This window comes from Salmo salar, chromosome 06 (assembly GCF_965601325.2).
Source record: "Salmo salar chromosome 06, fSalSal1, whole genome shotgun sequence".
Classification (NCBI taxonomy): domain Eukaryota; kingdom Metazoa; phylum Chordata; class Actinopteri; order Salmoniformes; family Salmonidae; genus Salmo; species Salmo salar.
Window position 1 is genome coordinate 22210997 of NC_138296.1, and position 23577 is coordinate 22234573.

At 42.2% G+C, this 23577-nt stretch overlaps 1 protein-coding gene across 2 annotated transcripts in view; it reads right to left on the reverse strand.

The window, feature by feature from the left end:
• Nucleotides 1-10836, reverse strand: part of LOC106606554 (protein mono-ADP-ribosyltransferase PARP14) — a 33330-nt gene extending 22494 nt beyond the window's left edge. For both annotated transcript variants that reach the window (XM_045719886.2, XM_045719885.2), the window contains exons 1-3: nt 10582-10836; nt 8689-8792; nt 3143-3176 (exon numbers count right to left, since the gene is read on the reverse strand). In XM_045719886.2, coding sequence (XP_045575842.2) covers nt 3143-3176; nt 8689-8792; nt 10582-10765 — 322 coding nt within the window. In that variant the 5' untranslated portion in view covers nt 10766-10836. The remainder of the gene's footprint in view (nt 1-3142; nt 3177-8688; nt 8793-10581) is intronic.
• Nucleotides 10837-23577: the final 12741 nt, after the last annotated feature.

The window sequence follows — 23577 nt, forward strand, 5'->3', positions numbered from 1 at the left end:
TCCCTACCCCGGTCAACAGCACTCTACCCCCCACAGCAACTCGCCCAAGCCTTCCCCATTTCTCCTTCTCCCAAATCCAGTCAGCTGATGTTCTGAAAGAGCTGCAAAATCTGGACCCCTACAAATCAGCCGGGATAGACAATCTGGACCCATTCTTTCTAAAATGATCTGCCCCAAATTGTTGCAACCCCTATTACTAGCCTGTTCAACCTCTCTTTCGTATCGTCCGAGATTCACAAAGATTGGAAAAGCAGCTGCGGTCATCCCCCTCTTCAAAGGGGGGGGACACTGTTGACCCAAACTGCTACAGACCTATATCTATCCTACCCTGCCTTTCTAAAGTCTTCGAAAGCTAAGTCAACAAACAGATTACCAACCATTTCGAATCCCACCGCACCTTCTCCGCTGTGCAATCTGGTTTCAGAGCTGGTCATGGGTGCACCTCAGCCACGCTCAAGGTCCTAAACAATATCTTAACTGCCATCGATAAGAAACAATACTGTGCAGCCGTATTCATTGACCTGGCCAAGGCTTTTGACTCTGTCAATCACCACATCCTGATCGGCAGACTCAATAGCCTTGGTTTCTCAAATGATTGCCTCGCCTGGTTCACCAACTACTTCTCTGATAGAGTTCAGTGTGTCAAATCGGAGGGCCTGTTGTCCGGGCCTCTTGGCAGTCTCTATTGGGGTGCCACAGGGTTCAATTCTTGGGGCGACTCTTTTCTCTGTATACATCAATGATGTCGCTTTTGCTGCTGGTGAGTCTCTGATCCACCTCTACACAGACGACCCCATTCTGTATACTTCTGGCCCTTCGTTGGACACTGTGTTAACTACCCTCCAGACGAGCTTCAATGCCATACAACTCTCCTTCCGTGGCCTCCAACTGCTCTTAAATACAAGTAAAACTAAATGCATGCTCTTCAACCGATCGCTGCCTGCACCTGCCCGCCCGTCCAGCATCACTACTGTGGACGGTTCTGACTTAGAATATGTGGACAACTACAAATACCTAGGTGTCTGGTTAGACTGTAAACTCTCCTTCCAGACTCACATCAAACATCTCCAATCCAGAGTTAAATCTAGAATTGGCTTCCTATTTCGCAACAAAGCATCTTTCACTCATGCTGCCAAACATACCCTTCTAAAACTGACCATCGTACCGATCCTCGACTTCGGCGATGTCATTTACAAAATAGCCTCCAATACCCTACTCAATAAATTGGATGCAGTCTATCACAGTGCCATCCGTTTTGTCACCAAAGCCCCATATACTACCCACCACTGCGACCTGTATGCTCTCGTTGGCTGGCCCTCGCTTCATACTCGTCGCCAAACCCACTGGCTCCAGGTCATCTACAAGACCCTGCTAGGTAAAGTTCCCCCTTATTAGAAAATAAGGGAAAGCCGCACACTCTAAGAGCTCAGATGCAAAAATGTAATAACCTAATAACCAACGTTTCGACAGCTAAGCTGTCTTCATCAGGGTATCATCACAAACACTGCGAGATGAGTCATTTATATAGTGTCAGAAGACACACAGGTGTTTTTAATCATGGCCAAATGTGGCCTAATATCATTGGTTAACTCAAATATGTAAAAAAAATGGCATACAAAGAACATACAAAAAGACAAACAAATGGATAGCATACGATCATAGCATTTGTAGTCTAAAATGTATCTAACAAACAATTACAATGGCAAAATCACAATAATCACAAGATACATACAAATCATTAAAATCCAGACAGAAAATATTTACACAAGAAGCAACCTAATATCACACAGTCAGATCAACGTCTATGTTGAGAACGAAGGGAGCAAGGGTCTTTAAATTAAAGATCCAGGCAGCCTCTCGTTTTAACAATAAATTATCAAGGTCAAAGGTTCCCCCTTATCTCAGCTCGCTGGTCACCATAGCAGCACCCACCTGTAGCACGCGCTTCAGCAGGTATATCTCTCTGATCACCCCCAAAGCCAATTCCTCCTTCGGCCACCTCTCCTTACAGTTCTCTGCTGCCAATGACTGGAACGAACTACAAAAATCTCTAAAACTGGAAACACTTATCTCCCTCACTAGCTTTAAGCACCAGCTGTCAGAGCAGCTCACAGATTACTGCACCTGTACATAGCCCATCTTTAATTTAGCCCAAACAACTACCTCTTCCCCTACTGTATATATTTATTTATTTTATTTTGCTCCTTTGCACCCCATTATTTCTATTTCTACTTTGCACTTTCTTCCACTGCAAATCTACTATTCCAGTGTTTTACTTGCTATATTGTATTTACTTCGCCACCATGGCCTTTTTTTTGCCTTTACCTCCCTTATCTCACCTCATTTGCTCACTTTGTATATAGACTTATTTTTTCTACCATATTATTGACTGTATGTTTGTTTTACTCCATGTGTAACTCTGTGTTGTTGTATGTGTCAAACTGCTTTGCTTTATCTTGGCCAGTTCGCAATTGTAAATGAGAACTTGTTCTCAACTTGCTTACCTGGTTAAATAAAGGTGAAATAAATAAATTAAAAATTAAAAAAATAAAAAAATCTGTCAATAACGAAATCATTTCCAAATAATTTCCAATTTTCAACTTTCCAAAGTTGAATGAGATCTATTGAATAACCCGTGGCTCAATCTGTTTTGACTGATATAAAATCTAAGTGGACAGACCTTACATTCCAGCCAACAGGTATATCAGTAAGGCAACCACTCCCATAATATCCCATGAGTCCCCATGTTCATTTTTTGTAAAAGGTGATCACATCATTCTCTTGCAATAACACATATTTCTAATTAAGCAATAAGACTCGAGGAGGTGTGGTATATGGCCATTATACCACGGCTAAGGATTGTTCTTATGTATGACACAACACGGAGTGCCTGGATACGGTCATTAGACGTATTATATTGGCCATATACCAACAAACCTCTGAGGTGCCTTATTGCTATTATAAACTGGTTACCAACATAATTATTTTTCATTGTTTGTCATACCCGTGGTATATGGTTTGATATACAACGGCTTTCATCAATCAGCATTCAGGGCTCAAACCACCTAGTTTATAATACAATCATTTAGAATAACCCTAACCCTCTCCCATATTGACCTCAAGTTAAATGTTTTGTACTTACATTGTTTGCCTGAGTTGACAGCAGATGGTATTTCCTAAACATAAAAATAATGTGTTAAGTTTGATGGGGCTTGTCCATAGAATATTCAGTAGCAGTCAAAAGTTTGGACACACATACTCATTCAAGGGTTTTTCTTAATTTTTTACTATTTTCTACATTGCAGAATAATAGTGAAGACATCAAAACTATGAAATAACACATATGGAATCATGTAGTAACTAAAAAAGTGTTAAACAAATCAAAATATATTTTATATTTGAGATTCTTCAAAATAGCCACCCTTTGCCTTGATGACAATTTTGCACACTCTTGGCATTCTCTCAACCAGCTTCATGAGGTAGTCACCTGTAATGCATTTAAATTTGTGGGAATATTTTCCTTCTTAATGCGTTTGAGCAAATAAGTTGTGTTGTGCCAAGGTACGGGTGGTACAGTTGAAGTTGGAAGTTTAGATACACTTAGGTTGGAGTCATTAAAACTCGTTTTTCAACCACTCCACAAATGTCTTGTTAACAAACTATAGTTTTGGCAAGTTGGTTAGGACATCTACTGTGTGCATGACACAAGTAATTTTTCCAACAATTGTTTACAGACAGATTATTTCACTGTATCACAATTCCAGTGGGTCAGAAGTTTACATACACTAAGTTGACTATGCCTTTAAACAGCTTGAAAAATTCCAGAAAATTATGTCATGGCTTTATAAGCTTCTGATAGGCTAATTGACAAGTCAATTGGAGGTGTACCTGTGGATGTATTTCAAGGCCTACCTTCAAACTCAGTGCCTCTTTGCTTGACATCATGGGAAAATCAAAAGAAATCAGCCAAGATTTTATTAAAACCTAGCCCAACCAGAAACCGTGGATTGATGGCAGCATTCGCACAAAACTGAAAGCGCAAACCACTGCTTTTAATCATGGCAAGGCGACCGGAAACATGACCGAATACAAACTGTGTAGCTTTTCCTTCCGCAAGGCAATCAAACAAGTTAAGCGTCAGTATAGAGACAAAGTACAGTTGCAATTCAACGGCTCAGACACGAGGCGTATTTGGCAGGGTCTACAGTCAATCATGGATTACAAAAAGAAAACCATCCCCGTCGCAGACACCGACGTCTTGCTCCCAGACAAACTAAACAACTTCTTTGCTCGCTTTGAGCACAATACAGTGCCACTGACACGGCGCGCTACAAAAACCAGCGGGATCTCCTTCACCGCAGCCAAAGTGAGTAAAACATTTAAACATATTAACCCTCGCAAGGCTGCCGGCCCAGACGACATCCCTAGCCGCGTCCTCAGAGTTTGCGCAGACCAGCTGGTTGGTGTGTTTACGGACATATTCAATCAATCCCTATCCCAGTCTGCTGTTCCCACATGCTTCAAGAGGGCCACCATTGTTCCTGTTCCCAAGAAAGCGAAGGTAACTGAGCTAAACGACTATCGCCCTATAGCACTCACTTCCGTCATCATGAAGTGCTTTGATAGACTAGTCAAGGATCATATCACCTCCACCCTACCTGACACCCTAGACCCACTCCAATTTGCTTACCGCGCCAATAGGTCCACAGACGACGCAATCGCAATCACACTGGCAATCACACTGCCCTAACCCATCTGGACAAGAGGAATACCTATGTAAGAATGCTGTTCATCGATTACAGCTCAGCATTTAACACCATAGTACCCTCCAAACTTGTCATTAAGCTCGAGACCCTGGGTCTCAACCCCGCCCTGTTCAACTGGGTCCTGGATTTGACGGGCTGCCCCCAGGTGGTGAGGGTAGGAAACAACATCTTCACCCCGCTGATACTCAACACTGGGGCCCCACAAGGGTGCGTTCTCAGCCCTCTCCTGCACTCCCTGTTCACCCATGACTGCGTGGCCATGCACGCCTCCAACTCAATCATCAAGTTTGCAGACGACAGTACAGTGGTAGGCTTGATTACCAATAACGACGAGACGGCCTACAGGGAGGAGGTGAGGGCCCTCAGTGTGGTGTCAGGAAAATAACCTCACACTCAACGTCAACAACACAAAGGAGAGGATCATGGACTTCAGGAAACAGCACATCGGCGGGACAGTAGTGGAGAACGTGTAAAGTTTTAAGTTCCTCGGCGTACACATCATGTACAAACTGAAATGGTCCACCCACACAGACAGCGTGGTAAAGAAGGCGCAACATCTCAAGACATCAGTCAGGAATTTAAAGCTTGGTTGCAAGTGGGTCTTCCAAATGGACAATGACCCCAAGCATATTACAATTGTGGCAAAATGGCTTAAGGACAACAAAGTCAAGGTATTGGAGTGGCCATCACAAAGCCCTGACCTTAATCCTATAGAACATTTGTGGGCAGAACTGAAAAAGCGTGAGCGGGCAAAGAGGCCTACAAACCTTATTCATTTACACCAGCTCTGTCAGGAGGAATGGGCCAAAATTCACCCAACTTATTGTGGGGAGCTTGTGGAAGGCTACCTGAAACATTTGACCCAAGTTAATTTTTTGATACCAAATACTAACTGAGTGTGTGTAAACTTCTGAGCCACTGGGAATGTGATGAAAGAAATAAAAGCTGAAATAAACACTCCTATTATTCTGACATCTCACATTCTTAAAATAAATTGGTGATCCTAACTGACCTAAGACAGGGAATTTTTACTAGGATTTAATGTCAGGAATTGTGAAAAACTGAGTTTAAATGTTTTTGGCTAAGGTGTATGTAAGCTACCGACATAAACTGTATATAGAAGATAGTCCATATTATGGCAAGAACAGCTCAAATAAGCAAAGAAAAAGGACAGTATGTCATTACTTTAAGACATGAAGGTCAGTCAATCTGGAAAATGTCAAGAACTTTGATAGTTTCTTCAAGTGCAGTTGCAAAAACCATCAAGCACCATGATAAAACTGTCTCTCATGAGGACCACCACAGGAAAGGAGGACCCTTAGTTACCTCTGCTGCAGAGGATAAGTTCAGTAGAGTTAACTGCACCTCAGATTTCAGCCCAAATAAATGTAACAGACACATCAACTGTTCAGAGGAGACAGCATACTGCATGAATAGGACTTCATGGTCGAATTGCTGCAAAGAAACCACTACTAAAGGACACCAATATGAAGAAGAGACTTGCTTGGGCCAAGAAACACGAGCAAGGGACACCAGACTGGTGGAAATCTGTCCTTTGGTCTGGTAAGTCCAAATTTGAGATTTTTGGTTCCAACCGCTGTGTCTTTGTGAGACGCAGAGTAGTTGAACGGATGATCTCCTTATGTGTGGTTCCCACCGTGAAGCATGGAGGAGGTGTGATGGTGTTTTGCTGTTGACACTGTCAGTGATTTTTCTTTAAATTCAAGGCACACAGCATTCTGCAGCAATACACCATCCCATCTGGTTGTTTTTCAACAGACTGTGTAAGGGCTATTTGACCAAGGAGAGTGATGGAGTGCTGCATCAGATGACCTAGCCTCCACAATCACATGAAGTCAAAGCAATTGAGATGGTTTGGGATGAGTTGGACTGCAGAGTGAAGGAAAAGCAGCCAACAAGTGCTCAGCATATGTGGGAACTCCTTCAAGACAGTTGGGAAAGCATTCCAGGTGAAGCTGGTTGAGAAAATTTGTCACACCGGTCTTTGTGCTTGTCTCCAGCTCCCTCAAGGTGTCACCCATATGTCCCATTATCCCCTGTGTATTTACACCTGTGTTCTATGTTTGTCTGTTGTCAGTTCGTCTTGTCAGGTCTTACCAGCGTGCTTTACCGTGTCTCAAGTTCTTCCCTTCTGACCATTCTGCCTGCCCTGACCTCAAGCCTGCCTGCCGTCCTGTACCTGCCTTACTCCGATCACGAACCTCTGCCTGTCTTTGACCTGCCCTTTGCCTGCCCTGTGATTAAAGTAAATTATCTGAGAACTGTACTATCTGCCTTCTGTGTCTGCATCTGGGTCATATCCTGAGTTGTGATAGAATACCAAGAGTGTGCAAAGCTGTCATCAAGGCAAGGGGTGGCTACTTTGAAGAATCTCAAATATATACAGTGAGGGAAAAAAGTATTTGATCCCCTGCTGATTTTGTACGTTTTCCCACTGATAAAGAAATGATCAGTCTATAATTTTAATGGTAGGTTTATTTGAACAGTGAGAGACAGAATAACAACAAAAAAATCCAGAAAAACGCATGTCAAAAATGTTATAAATTGATTTGCATTTTAATGAGGGAAATAAGTATTTGACCCCCTCTCAATCAGAAAGATTTCTGGCTCCCAGGTGTCTTTTATACAGGTAACGAGCTGAGATTAGGAGCACACTCCTAAAGGGAGTGCTCCTAATCTCAGTTTGTTACCTGTATAAAAGACACCTGTCCACAGAAGCAATCAATCAATCAGATTCCAAACTCTCCACCATGGCCAAGACCAAAGAGCTCTCCAAGGATGTCAGGGACAAGATTGTAGACCTACACAAGGCTGGAATGGGCTACAAGACCATCGCCAAGCAGCTTGGTGAGAAGGGGACAACAGTTGGTGCGATTATTCGCAAATGGAAGAAACACAAAAGAACTGTCAATCTCCCTCGGCCTGGGGCTCCATGCAAGATCTCACCTCGTGGAGTTGCAGTGATCATGAGAACGGTGAGGAATCAGCCCAGAACAACACGGGAGGATCTTGTCAATGATCTCAAAGCAGCTGGGACCATAGTCACCAAGAAAACAATTGGTAACTCACTACGCCGTGAAGGACTGAAATCCTGCAAATCTGCAAAGAGGAGTGGGACAAAATCTCTCCTGAGATGTATGCAAACCTGGTGGCCAACTACAAGAAAGGTCTGACCTCTGTGATTGCCAACAAGGGTTTTGCCACCAAGTACTAAGTCATGTTTTGCAGAGGGGTCAAATATTTATATCCCTCATTAAAATGCAAATCATTTTATAACATTTTTGACATGCGTTTTTCTGGATTTTTTTGTTGTTATTCTGTCTCTCACTGTTCAAATAAACCTACCATTAAAATTATACACTGATAATTTCTTTGTCAGTGGGCAAACATACAAAATCAGCAGGGGATCAAATACTTTTTTCCCCTCACTATATTTTGATTTGTTTAACACTTTTTTGGTTACTACATGATTCCATATGTGTTATTTCATAGTTTAGATGTCTTTATTATTCTACCCAGTTAGAAAATATTAAAAACCCTGATTGAGTATGTGTCCAAACTTTTGACTGGTACTGTACATGTAATCCAGCAAATCTTCAGTAAAACACATTTACTGTCAATATCACACTACTGTATATACGATTCAGAACAAAAGACAGCAGCAGTGAATGTGGCCTTGAAGCTGTTAGATGGTCGGAAATGCATGCTTGGATAGTGGCCGCATTCCAGGGTGACTACTTTGCAGACGCCTATCAGATTACACAACTCCTGGATAGGTGTTGAACATATCCACTAACCACATCATATGATATAGCAATGTGATGCGTGACTACGCAGATGATGATGTCTGCAATATTGTCTGCCTGGATTGCAACGACTATCCGGGTGGGGCCAAGCTTACCTGTGCACTTGTGACCTCATCTGATGGTAGACGAAGAATCAGTTTAAGCACACCTTGATCCAACTTGATCTTGTGTTCTTGCTTTTCAAGAACCATCTGCCTCGCTGTGTGTGGAAAACAAAATAACTTTTGCCTTGTAATAAAGCTTTAAAGTTTGAAACTAGTAAATAAAATCACAGACATAGGACTGTTTAGTATAATATCAAATTGTTACTTCAGGGGAGAGGAAATTGTAGCAATTCCCCTCAGGTTAAAGACATTGACATTTGAAAAACAGCAAAATGGGGTCAATGTCACTTGTTTTGTTATAAAGACGAGCAATGGGGCCAAATGTAACCCCTCTCAAATTCAAAGACAGCATTCTATATGCAAAGACAGACAGTCCATGACATCCAACAGACAGTATTAACCATGTTTATGATATTATGTAGAATGAGGTATATCTTGAAAGATTTCTTATCACTGTTTATACAAGGGAATTATAAATAGTCTGTATTAAACAACTCAATAATATATGTCTTATTGATCACTCTATCTTTGTGTATATGGTATTAACCCATTAAGGATGCAATGTATAATTGCATTGAAATTGTATTATTATTATTATCATTATTATTAATATTAAGCCTAACTACCTGGTCTGTAACCTGATTTGGTGTGTGCATAAATGTGAGAGGCATGCGACCAGGTGTTGAATGCATGTACCCAGGAGAAAACAACCTTGCCTTAGGTCCAGAGCCAGCTCCTTCTTGACCTCTTGGTCAGCAAATCCAAGTGGATTATTGTTAGTTCAAAGTGGTGACCCCCAAAAAAAGATACATAAAAAGAAAACAACAAAGAGGCATGGCTAAACTAAAGAGGGTAATTAACATAAAAACAACACCAGCACTGGCTGGACAAGAGGCCTCTGGTCACAGAATGCCAATCATCCTGATTGCTACCACCTGTTATGCTTATTAGGCTTCTTGGCAGAGCACAGCCTGTGACCCGGTTGGTGCAGTCACCTGGGGATGGAGTGTTGAAGTGTGTGGTAGTCTTCTTGTCTATGTCCTAACACTAAACTTCCCTCCCCATATCTTAACATGTATTATTATTATTATTAATAATAATTCCGTTTCAGGCTCAATGCATAGACAATTCTGCCCAATGAAAACTTGCCACATGTAGCTATGAGTCAAAGGATATAAAGGATCTGGAAAGATTCCACATCGAGGAATGGTCTATGATCCCTTCTAATGTCTTCTCTAATCTCATAAAATATTTTAGAAAAAGGGTCCAGAGCCAGCTCCTTCTTGATCTCTTGGTCGGCCAGTTCAAGCAGATCATTTTTTGTTCAGAGTGGTGACCCAAAATAAACACATATTAAAAGGAAACAACAGAGGCATGGCAGTAAATAAATACAATTAAAATAGAGAGCAGCTCGCTTAATAATTAACAATGTAACATTATACAATATCTTAACTTGTTTCTCAGATTTATCATGGTTTTCATCAAGATGAACAAGCTGAGCTCACGATGTACCTGTCTGCCAAGTATACTCAAAGTGAAACTAGAAAGAACACGCAAAACGTATTCAGTATTTAAATACAGTTTCACTTTTTCTTTGAAATCATGTGAAAAACGTTAGTGTATAATGAAAAACTTTTGTTTTACAAGAACAGTGTCATGCCCTACAGTAGTTTAAAAAACAATAAAGCTGATTTACATAAGATTTTCCCATTTGAATGGAATGAGAATCAAGGGCATCTTACTTGGTATTATTTCATATTTGATGTAATTTTAGATTAACTTTCATATCAGCCTTTTGTATTTACTTTCCATTATTTAGAATATCTATGATAAAACATCATAACCTAATAGGTGGAAAAAATTACTGGACTTTTTATAACTTACCCTCTGCAGTCCGGAACCGCACAACTGTTCCTTGTCCCTTTGAGATGTCATATTCAACTAGACAATCACCGCCGTTGGATGACTTTTTACTTTGAAAATATTTAACCAACTTGTTTTTTAGTTTAGGAATATCTGGGTTTCCTTCGAGCTCAACAAGCATGGAAAATAAGTATGATTCTGCCATTGCTGCTGGACACGAACTGAACAAATTTACTGCAGGGTGGGGTCTTGGTTCTAGTTTCACTTTTGCTTATTGCTCTATTCACAATGAGAACGAAATGTTACAAAAGCGCAAGTCATTCAAACACCACCTGGCCAAAGGTATGTGGACACACGTTCAAATTAGTGGATTCAGCTATTTCAGCCACACCTGTTGCTGACAGGTGAATAAAATCAAGCACACAGCCATGCAATCTTCATAGACAATCATTGGCAGTAGAATGGCCCGTACTGAGGAGCTCAGTGACTCTCAAGGTGGCACCGTCATAGGATGCCACTTTTACAACACGTCAGTTTGTCAAATTTCTGCCCTGCTAGAGCAGCCCCGGTCAACTGTAAGTGCTGTTATTGTGAAGTGGAAACTTCTAGGAGCAACAACGGCTCAGCCAGCCACGAAGTGGTAGGCCACACAAGCTCAGAGAACCGGACCACAGAGTGCTAAAGCGCGTAGCGCGTGAAAATGGTGTGTCCTCGGTTGCAACACTCACTACCAAGTTCCAAACTGCCTCTGGAAGCAACGTCAGCACAAGAACTGTTCATCTAGAGCTTCATGAAATGTGTTTCTATAGCCGAGCAGAAAATCACCATGCGTGATCCCAAGCGTCGGCTGGAGTGGTGTTAACCTCGCCATTATTGGACTCTGTAGCAGTGGAAACGCATTCTCTGGAGTGATGAATCACGCCTCACCATCTGGCAGTCCAACGGACAAATCTGGGTTTGGCGGATGCCAGGAGAACGCTACTAGCCCCAATGCATAGTGCCAACTATAAAGTTCGGTGGGGGAGGAATAATGATCTGGGGCTGTTTTTCATGGTTCGGTCTCGGCCCCTTAGTTCCGGTGAAGGGAAATCTTAATGCTACAGCATACAATGACATTCTAGACGATTCTGTGCTTCCAACTTTGTGGGCATCTTACTTGGTATTATTTCATATTATTTCATATTTGATGTAATTTTAGATTAACTTTCATAACAGCCTTTTGTTAATCTCCTCCTCATGGAGTGCACCAGATTTGTCAGTTCTTGCTGTGAGATGTTACCCCACTCTTCCACCAAGGCACCTGCAAGTTCCCGGACATTTCTGGGGGGAATGGCCCTAACCCTCACCCTCCGATCCAACAGGTCCTAGACGTGCTCAATGGGATTGAGATCCGGGCTCTTCGCCGGCCATGGTAGAACATTGACATTCCTATCTTGCAGGAAATTACGCACAAAACGAGCAGTATGGCTGGTGGCATTGTCGTGCCGGAGGGTCATGTCAGGATGAGCCTGCAGGAAGGGTACCACATGAGGGAGGAGAATGTCTTCCCTGTAATGCACAGCGTTGAGATTGCCTGCAATGACAACAAGTACAGTCCGATGATGCTGTGACACACCGCCCCAGACCATGACGGACCCTCCACCTTATGATTAATAATGAATGTTACCAAGTACAAGGACATTTTGCACTGGAAAGTACCATGTAATGTGTTGGTCTCATGTTGCACGAGCTGAAATAAAAGATCCCAGAAATGTTCCATATGCCAAAAAGCTTCTTTATCATATTTTGTACATCCTGTTAGTGAGCATTTCTCCTCTGCCAAGATAATCCATCCACTTGAAAGATGTGGCATATCAACATGCTGATTAAACAGCATGATCATTACACAGGTGCACCTTGTGCTGGGGACAATAAAAAGCCACTAAAATGTGCAGCTTTGTCACACATCACAATGCCACAGATGTGAGCGTGCAATTGGCATGCTGATTGCAGGAATGTCCAGCAGAGCTATTGCCAGAGAATTTAATGTAATTTTTTTTGTCATAACCTGCCTCCAATGTTGTTTTAGAAAATTTGGCAGTACCTCCAACCAGCCTCACAACCGCAGACCACGTATATGGCGTTGAGTGAGTGAGCAGTTTGCTGATGTCAACATTGTGAACCAAGTGCCCCATGGTGGCGGTTGGGTTATGGTATGGGCAGGCATAAGCTACGGACAACGAACACAATTGCATTTCATTGATGGCAATATGAATGCACAAAGATACCGTGACGAGATCCTGAGGCCCATTGTTAGGCCATTCGTCAGCCACCATCACTTCATGTTTCAGCATGATAATGCACAGCCCCATGCAAGGTTCTGTACACAATTCCTGGAAGGAGAAAATGTCCCAGTTCTTCCATGGCCTGTATACTCACCAGACATGTCACCCATTAAGCATGTTTGGGATGCTCTGGATCGACGTGTACGACAGGATGTTCCAGTTCCTGCCAATATCCAACAACTTCGCACAGCCATTGAAGAGGAGTGGGACAACATTCCACATTCCACAATCAACAGCTTGATCAACTCTATGCGAAGGAGCTGCGTCGCACTGCATGAGGCAAATGATGGTCACACCAGATACTGACTGGTTTTCTGATCCACACCCTTACCTTTTTTAAGGTATCTATGACCAACAGATGGACATCTGTTTTCCCAATCATGTGAAATCCATAGATTAGGGTCTAATTTATTTATTTAAATGGAGTGATTTCTTTATATGAACCGAGACTCAGTAAAATCTTTGAAATTGTTGCATGTTGCATTTATTGTTTTGTTCAGTATATTTACATAATGTGATTTTAGTGCCAAAGATGATATTTTTTTATAACCCTGTTAGGAGTTTTGTCACATCCTGACCAGTAAAGGGGTCATTTGTCATTGTAGTATGGCCAGGGTGTGGCAGGTGGTGTTGTTCTTGTGTGTTTTGGGGTTCGTTTGTTTAGAGGGGATTGGTTCTAGTTTTAATTTTCTATGTTTATTTTCTATGTGTGGCCGAGTATGGTTTCCAATCAGAGGCAGGTGTCTTTCGTTGTCTCTTATTGGAAGCCATACTTAGGCAGCCCTTTTTTCCTTTGGGTTTGTGGGTGGTTGTTTTCCGTTATAGTCTTTTTACCTTACGGAATTGTTAGTTGTTGTATTTTTTCTGTTTAAGGGTTCTCCTATAATAAATTAAGATGAGCACTCTACACGCTGCGCCTTGGTCTGTCCCTTACGACGCCTATGACAAGTTTATGTTATTCTTCAATAACACAGTCCCCAAAGCAAATCAGGGGGAGAAAAATATATGTATTCAAAGAGATCAAATCATAGTTGTTATTGCTGGGAAGCAGATGGTAGATGTTTATTATTCCCTGTCCTCAATGGTTTCTCCTCTGAACGAGGAGACAGGATGTAGTTTATAACCCAACCCTAGCCAGTGGTAGACCAATTAGAATTCCATGCAGTAAAATTGGGCCAATGGCCAAATAACAAGTATCCCGTTTCAGAATCAATGCATAGACAATTCTGCCCAATGAGAACTTGCCGCATGTAGCTATGAGTCCTGGATTTAAATTCCTCCTATGTCCCTGACCCATTAATCTAGAGTTCCCCATTACAGAAAAACAACTATTTCCATTGATCGTTAATTCCCTCTTGACCTCTAGTCCTCTGCGTTGTGTATTTATCTTAGAATATACTTACAACCCCAAACACACATCACAATCCAGAAAGAAATTGATAATTGAACACAAATCTATGTTTTGCTATGGCCATCTCAGTCTCCGGACTTCAAACCCATTGAAAACCAGTGGTTTGAATTGAAGAGGGCAGTCCATATGCACAGACGAAGGATATCAAGGATCTGGAAAGATTCCACTTCGAGGAATGGTCTATGATCCCTCCTAATGTCTTCTCTAATCTCATAAAATATTTTAGAAAAAGGGTCCAGAGCCAGCTCCTTCTTGATCTCTTGGTCGGCCAGTTCAAGCAGATCATTTTTTGTTCAGAGTGGTGACCCAAAATAAACACATATTAAAAGGAAACAACAGAGGCATGGCAGTAAATAAATACAATTAAAATAGAGAGCAGCTCGCTTAATAATTAACAATGTAACATTATACAATATCTTAACTTGTTTCTCAGATTTATCATGGTTTTCATCAAGATGAACAAGCTGAGCTCACGATGTACCTGTCTGCCAAGTATACTCAAAGTGAAACTAGAAAGAACACGCAAAACGTATTCAGTATTTAAATACAGTTTCACTTTTTCTTTGAAATCATGTGAAAAACGTTAGTGTATAATGAAAAACTTTTGTTTTACAAGAACAGTGTCATGCCCTACAGTAGTTTAAAGAACAATAAAGCTGATTTACATAAGATTTTCCCATTTGAATGGAATGAGAATCAAGGGCATCTTACTTGGTATTATTTCATATTTGATGTATTTTTAGAGAGGGTATTCAGTGGAGAGGATTTGTGGTCCAAGTCTGGGTTTAAGTGTCTCTTTTCAATGCATAAAAGGATAAACATTCATATGCAACACTATGGACCAGAAAAGGTTGAAAACATTGGCCATGCTGTCAAGCCAGCATGACTTCTGCCGCATTCAGAACAACTGGAAACTTGGATCTGGGAAATCTCAGACTTCAGTGAGTTCATGACAACTGGGAACTCTGAAAAAAATTAGCTCCAACTGTGAAAATACGTTTTAAACAGTCATCCAACTTGGAATTCCAAGTCAGATACTTGGGCCTCTTTCTAGAGCTCCAACCTGAAGATCACTGACGTATTGATTCAACCTTATTTTCTTCCCAGTTCCTAGTTGTCTTGAAAGCACCATAAATCAAAAGAATGCCAAACATTTGCCCACATTTGCCCATCTTCCTGTTCAATTGAGCACAGTACTACAAGGTCCAAAAAATTTCCAAAAATGTATTGTATGCTGCTGCATAAATTATGTAATATGCCAGGAAGATATGTATATTGTAGCTAAGAAAGTAATACTAAGTGTATGTTGTGTACTAAGCTGTTAGTAGCCCATGTGCCTCACCCTAATAATTTGGTCCCTTTCCCCTTAATAACTAGCCTACTGTTCTGACTTGGTGGTGCACATGTAGCCTATAGCCTTTTTTAGAGCATTGTCATCATTGAATATTTGAAGAGCTTTCATTGTCTGCTTATATGCCCTTTTTTTATTTATCCTAGGGTTCTGACTTGGTGTACAGGAAGAATACTGTAAGACTGGCCAATGTTCTGAATTATGTTGCTGTACATTTCAAAAGTGCTGAACAAATAGTTATATTGACTACGTCCGTCTTAGCTTGCTCATTAATGTCTCATTCAAGTCAAATCAAATCAAATCAAATCAAATGTATTTATATAGCCCTTCGTACATCAGCTGATATCTCAAAGTGCTGTACAGAAACCCGGCCTAAAACCCCAAACAGCAAGCAATGCATGTGAAAGAAGCACGGTGGCTAGGAAAAACTCCCTAGGAAAAACTCCCTAGAAAGGCAAAAACCTAGGAAGAAACCTAGAGAGGAACCAGGCTATGAGGGGTGGCCAGTCCTCTTCTGGCTGTGCCGGGTGGATATTATAACAGAACATGGTCAAGCTGTTAAAATGTTCATAAATGACCAGCATGGTCAAATAATAATAATCATAGTAGTTGTCGAGGGTGCAACAAGCACGTCCGGTGAACAGGTCAGGGTTCCATAGCCGAGGGCAGAACAGTTGAAACTGGAGCAGCAGCATGGCCAGGTGGACTGGGGACAGCAAGGAGTCATCATGCCAGGTAGTCCTGAGGCATGGTCCTAGGGCTCAGGTCCTTGGAGAGAAAGACAGAAAGAGAGAAAGAGAGAATCAGAGAGAGCATATTTAAATTCACACAGGACACCGGATAAGACAAGAGAAATACTCCAGATGTAACAGACTGACCCTAGCCCCCCGACACATAAACTACTGCAGCATAAATACTGGAGGCTGAGACAGGAGAGATCAGAAGACACTGTGGCCCCATCCGATGATACCCCCGGACAGGGCCAAACAGGCAGGATAAAACCCCACCCACTTTGCCAAAGCACAGTCCCCACACCACTAGAGGGATGTCTCCAACCACCAACTTACCGTCCTAAGACAAGGCCGAGTATAGCCCACAAAGAGCTCCGCCACGGCACAACCCAAGGGGGGGGGGGCGCCAACCCAGACAGGAAGACCACGTCAGTGACTCAACCCACTCAAGTGACGCACCCCTCCCATGGACGGCATGGAAGAACACCAGTAAGCCAGTGACTCAGCCCCTGTAATAGGGTTAGAGGCAGAGAATCCCAGTGGAAAGAGGGGAACCGACAAGGCAGAGACAGCAAGGGCGGTTCGTTGCTCCAGCCTTTCCGTTCACCTTCACACTCCTGGGCCAGACTATACTTAATCATAGGACCTACTGAAGAGATAAGTCTTCAGTAAAGACTTAAAGGTTGAGACTGAGTCTGCGTCTCTCACATGGGTAGGCAGACCATTCCATAAAAATTGAGCTCTATAGGAGAAAGCCCTACCTCCAGCCGTTTGCTTAGAAATTCTAGGGACAATTAGGAGGCCTGCGTCTTGTGACCATAGCGTACGTGTAGGTATGTACGGCAGGACCAAATCGGAAAGATAGGTAGGAGCAAGCCCATGTAATGCTTTGTAGGTTAGCAGTAAAACCTTGAAATCAGCCCTTGCCTTAACAGGAAGCCAGTGTAGGGAGGCTAGCACTGGAGTAATATGATCAAATTTTTTGGTTCTAGTCAGGATTCTAGCAGCCGTATTTAGCACTAACTGAAGTTTGTTTAGTGCTTTATCCGGGTAGCCGGAAAGTAGAGCATTGCAGTAGACCAGCCTAGAAGTAACAAAAGCATGGATTAATTTTTCTGGGTCACTTTTGGACAGAAAGTTTCTGATTTTTGCACTGTTACGTAGATGGAAAAAAGCTGTCCTTAAAACAGTCTTGATATGTTCTTCAAAGGAGAGATCAGGGTCCAGAGTAACGCCGAGGTCCTTCACAGTTTTATTTGAGACGACTGTACAACCATCCAGATTAATTGTCAGATTCAACAGAAGATCTCTTTGTTTCTTGGGACCTAGAACAAGCATCTCTGTTTTGTCCGAGTTTAAAAGTAGAAAGTTTGCAGCCATCCACTTCTTTATGTCTGAAACACAGGCTTCTAGCGAGGGCAATTTTGGGGCTTCACCATGTTTCATTGAAATGTACAGCTGTGTGTCGTCCGCATAGCAGTGAAATTTAACATGTTTTCGAATGACATCCCCAAGAGGTAAAATATATAGTGAAAACAATAGTGGTCCTAAAACGGAACCTTGAGGAACACCGAAATGTACAATTGATTTGTCAGAGGACAAACCATTCACAGAGACAAACTGATATCTTTCCGACAGGTAAGATCTAAACCAGGCCAGAACTTGTCCATGTAGACCAATTTGGGTTTCCAATCTCTCCAAAAGAATGTGGTGATCGATGGTATCACAAGCGGCACTAAGATCTAGGAGCACGAGGACAGATGCAGAGCCTCAAAATTACGCATTGCCTCTTATCGGCTCTTCGTCCCCTTATGCTTTGATTTGTACATGTCAACTGTCAGTAGAAACCACATTCATTTAAGCAAGTCAGCCATATCAGCTATGTTTTTCTTAAGGCAGTAAACGATGCTGAATGAATTGTTTCGCTGATAGCCAGGTGTAGCATACTGAAAATAAAAAGCTGTTGGGACAGCTTTATGTAGGCCCTAACAGTTTGTGGGCACCATTTGTCACCGTTATAGTGAAATTAATGTATTGTTTAGTGTTGTGTAGTGTAGTGGCTTTGCTGGCATGCATCCCCCCAAAATACACTGCTCAAAAAAATAAAGGGAACACTAAAATAACACATCCTAGATCTGAATGAATGAAATAATCTTATTAAATACTTTTTTCTTTACATAGTTGAATGTGCTGACAACAAAATCACACAAAAATAATCAATGGAAAGCCAATTTATCAACCCATGGAGGTCTGGATTTGGAGTCACACTCAAAATTAAAGTGGAAAACCACACTACAGGCTGATCCAACTTTGATGTAATGTCCTTAAAACAAGTCAAAATGAGGCTCAGTAGTGTGTGTGGCCTCGACGTGCCTGTATGACCTCCCTACAATGCCTGGGCATGCTCCTGATGAGGTGGCGGATGGTCTCCTGAGGGATCTCCTCACAGTCCTGGACTAAAGCATCTGCCAACTCCTGGACAGGCTGTGGTGCAACGTGGCGTTGTTGGATGGAGCGAGACATGATGTCCCAGATGTGCTCAATTGGATTCAGGTCTGGGGAACGGGCGGGCCAGTCCATAGCATCAATGCCTTCCTCTTGCAGGAACTGCTGACACACTCCAGCCACATGAGGTCAAGCATTGTCTTGCATTAGAAGGAACCCAGGGCCAACCGCACCAGCATATGGTCTCACAAGGGGTCTGAGGATCTCATCTCGGTACCTAATGGCAGTCAGGCTACCTCTGGCGAGCACATGGAGGGCTGTGCGGCCCCCCAAAGAAATGCCACCCCACACCATGACTGACCCACCGCCAAACCGGTTATGCTGGAGGATGTTGCAGGCAGCAGAACGTTCTCCACGGCGTCTCCAGACTGTCACGTCTGTCACGTGCTCAGTGTGAACCTGCTTTCATCTGTGAAGAGCACAGGGCGCCAGTGGCGAATTTGCCAATCTTGGTGCTCTCTGGCAAATGCCAAACGTCCTGCACGGTGTTGGGCTGTAAGCACAACCCCCACCTGTGGATGTCGGGCCCTCATACCACCCTCATGGAGTCTGTTTCTGACCGTTTGAGCAGACACATGCACATTTGTGGCCTGCTGGAGGTCATTTTGCAGGGCTCTGGCAGTGCTCCTCCTGCTCCTCCTTGCACAAAGGCGGAGGTGGCGGTCCTGCTGCTGGGTTGTTGCCCTCCTACGGCCTCCTCCACGTCTCCTGATGTACTGGCCTGTCTCCTGGTAGTGCCTCCATGCTCTGGATACTACGCTGACAGACACAGCAAACCTTCTTGCCACAGCTCGCATTGATGTGCCATCCTGGATGAGCTGCACTACCTGAGCCACTTGTGTGGGTTGTAGACTCCGTCTCATGCTACCACTAGAGTGAAAGCACCGCCAGCATTCAAAAGTGACCAAAACATCAGCCAGGAAGCATAGGAACTGAGAAGTGGTCTGTGGTTACCACCTGCAGAACCACTCCTTTATTGGGGGTGTCTTGCTAATTGCCTATAATTTCCACCTGTTGTCTATTCCATTTGCACAACAGCATGTGAAATGTATTGTCAATCAGTGTTGCTTCCTAAGTAGACAGTTTGATTTCACAGAAGTGTGATTGACTTGGAGTTACATTCTGTTGTTTAAGAGTTCCCTTTATTTTTTTGAGCAGTATATTTTGCATTTGTCCCACCAAGATTGCTGCCATTGCTGCTGGACACCAACTGAAAAAATGTACTGCAGGGTATGAGTCTTGTTCCTAGTTTCACTTTTGCTTATTGTTCAAGTTTTCACGATAATTGTAAAGTTATTTTGTTGCTTTGACAAAGTCTTTTCTGAAGACTTTTGTCTATTTTATGTGATAAGTGATTCATAAAAATAAATAAAAAAACCGGTCCTTCATTTTAAGGTCACATGAACGGAACTCTTGTTTTAATATGGTGAACTATTTATTTTTTTTAAAAATCATAAGAAACATTGAACATCTAATAGTAAAATGCAATAGCCAAAAGCTTGGTTCTACTCTTTTGAGACATTTTCTGGTGTTTTATGTTGGAAGACTGAGCAGGTCGAGCATAACATGTCAACCATTAACAAACACAGAGTTTTGCCACAAGCTGAAATGTCATCAGTATTTAAGGTAAATATCAATAGTCTGTAGATTGCTCCCTGCTTTAGCTGTCAAGTCTGTTTGAGACTTCTTCCAGTGTATATGGGATTGGTCCCACACCTGCTCTTTCACCCTTTACTGATTGTCTGTTCTTAACTTAGATGGTTTATTGAATGTTGCCTGCTTTTGACAGTGAACTATAAAAACATAAATTATACTTTATGTATAGTATCATTTATACTTTGAGCCTTGTAGAATATAACTCAAAATCTGTTCATAGTCAGTAGACTATATCTTTACATTAAGATGTGGATATCAACAGGAAATTGGTTGATGTTTTCAAAACTACACTAATATTCTTTAGTTTAGTTTATATGGGCAGTACAGTTTGTTTAGCAACTCCATTGTCGATGTGTCACAAGGGGACAATTAAATGAAGTCAAATCAATCAAATTTTATTTGTCACATGCGCCAAACACAACCTTACAGTGAAATGCTTACTTTAACCAACAACGCAGTTTTAAGAAAATACCTAGAAAAAAAAGAAAAGTAAGAGATAAGAAACAAATTATTAAAGAGCAGCAGTAAATAACAATAGCAGGGCTATATACAGTTGAAGTCAGAATTTTACATACACTTTGGTTGGAGTCATTAAAACTCGTTTTTCAACCACTCCACAAACGTCTCGTTAACAAACTATAGTTTTGGCATGTCGGTTAGGATATCTACTTTGTGCATGACACAAGTAATTTTTCCAACAATTGTTTACAGACAGATTATTTCACTTATTATTCACTGTATCACAATTAAAGTGGGTCAGAAGTTTACATACACTAAGTTGACTGTGCCTTTAAACATCTTGGAAAATTCCAGAAAATTATTTAATGGCTTTAGAAGCTTCTGATAGGCTAATTGACATCATTTGAGTCAATTGGAGGTGTACCTGTAGATGTATTTCAAGGCCTACCTTCAAACTCAGTGCCTCTTTGCTTGACATCATGGGAAAATCAAAAGATATCAGCCAAGACCTCAGAAAAAAATTGTAGACCTCCACAAGTCTGGTTCATCCTTGGGAGCAATTTCCAAACGCCTGAAGGTACCACGTTCATCTGTATAAAGTATAAACGCCATGGGACCACGCAGCCGTCATACCGCTCAGGAAAGAGATGCGTTCTGTCTCCTAGAGATGAACGTACTTTGGTGCGAAAAGTGCAAGTCAATCCCAGAACAACAGCAAAGGACCTTGTGAAGATGCTGGAGGAAACAGGTACAAAGTATCTATATCCACAGTAAAACGAGTCCTATATCGACATAACCTAAAAGGCCGCTCAGCAAGGAAGAAGCCACTGCTCCAAAACTGCCATAAAAAAGCCAGACCACGGTTTGCAACTGCACATGGGGACAAAGATCGTACTTTTTGGAGAAATGTCCTCTGGTCTGATGAAACAAAAATAGAACTGTTTGGCCATAATGATCATCGTTATGTTTGGAGGAAAAAGGGGAGGCTTGCAAGCCAAAGAACACCATCCCAACCGTGAAGCACAGGGGTGGCAGCATCATGTTGTGGGGCTGCTTTGCTGCAGGAGGGTCTGGTGCACTTCGCAAAATAGATGGCATCATGAGGAAAGAAAATTGCGTGGTTATATTGAAACAACATCTCAAGACATCAGTCAGGAAGTTAAAGCTTGGTCGCAAATGGGTCTTCCAAATGGACAATGACCCCAAGCATACTTCCAAAGTTGTGGCAAAATGGCTTAAGGACAACAAAGTCAAGGTATTGGAGTGGCCATCACAAAGCCCTGACCTCAATCCTATAGAAAATGTGTGGGCTGAACTGAAAAAACGTGTGCGAGCAAGGAGGCCTACAAACCTGACTCAGTTACACCAGCTCTGTCAGGAGATATGGGCCAAAATTCATCCAACTTATTGTGGGAAGCTTGTGGAATGCTACCCAAAATGTTTGACCCAAGTTAAACAATTTCACAGCAATGCTACCAAATACTAATTGAGTGTATGCAAACTTCTGACCCACTGGGAATGTGATGAAAGAAATAAAAGCTGAAATAAATCATTCTCTCTACTATTATTCTGACATTTCACATTCTTTCAATAAAGTGGTGATCCTAACTGACCTAAGACAGGGCATTTTTACTAGGATTTAATGTCAGGAATTGTGAAAAACTGAATTCAAATGTATTTGGCTAAGGTGTTTGTAAACTTCCGACTTCAACTATATTTAAAAATAAAATATTTAGCCTTTTTTTACTAGGCAAGTCAGTTAAGAACAAATTCTAGGAACAGTGGGATAACTGCCTTTTTCAGGGGCAGAACGACAGAATTTACCTTGTCAAAAAGAAATTTGCTAAAAGTTTTGGGACACTGTAAAGTCCATGGAAAACAAGAGCACCTCCTCCCAGCTGCCCACTGCGCTGAGGATAGGTAACACGGTCACCACTGATAAATCCATGATAATCTAAAATTTCAATAAGCATTTCTCTACGGCTGGCCATGCTTTCCTCCTGGCTACCCCAACCCCGGCCAACAGCTCCGCACCCCCCGCAGCTACTTGCCCGAGCCTCCCCAGCTTCTCCTTCACACAAATCCAGATAGCAGATGTTCTGAAAGAGCTGCAAAACCTGGACCCTAACAAATCAGCTGGGCTAGACAATCTGGACCCTCTCTTTCTAAAATGATCCGCCACCATTGTTGCAACCCCTATTACCAGTCTGTTCAAACTCTCTTTCGTATCGTCTGAGATCCCTAAAGATTGGAAAGCTGCCGCCGTCATCCCCCTCTTCAAAGGGGGCGACACTCTTGACCCAAACTGTTATAGACCTATAGCCATCCTGCCCTGCCTTTCTAAAGTCTTCGAAAGCGAAGTTAATAAACAGATCACCGACCATTTCGAATCCCACCATACCTTCTCCGCTGTGCAATCCGGTTTCTGAGCTGGTCATGGGTGCACCTCAGCCACGCTCAAGGTACTAAACGATATCATAACCGTCATCGATAAAAGACAGTACTGTGCAGCCGTCTTCATTGACCTGGCCAAGGCTTTCGACTCTGTCAATCACTGTACTCTTATTGGCAGACTCAATA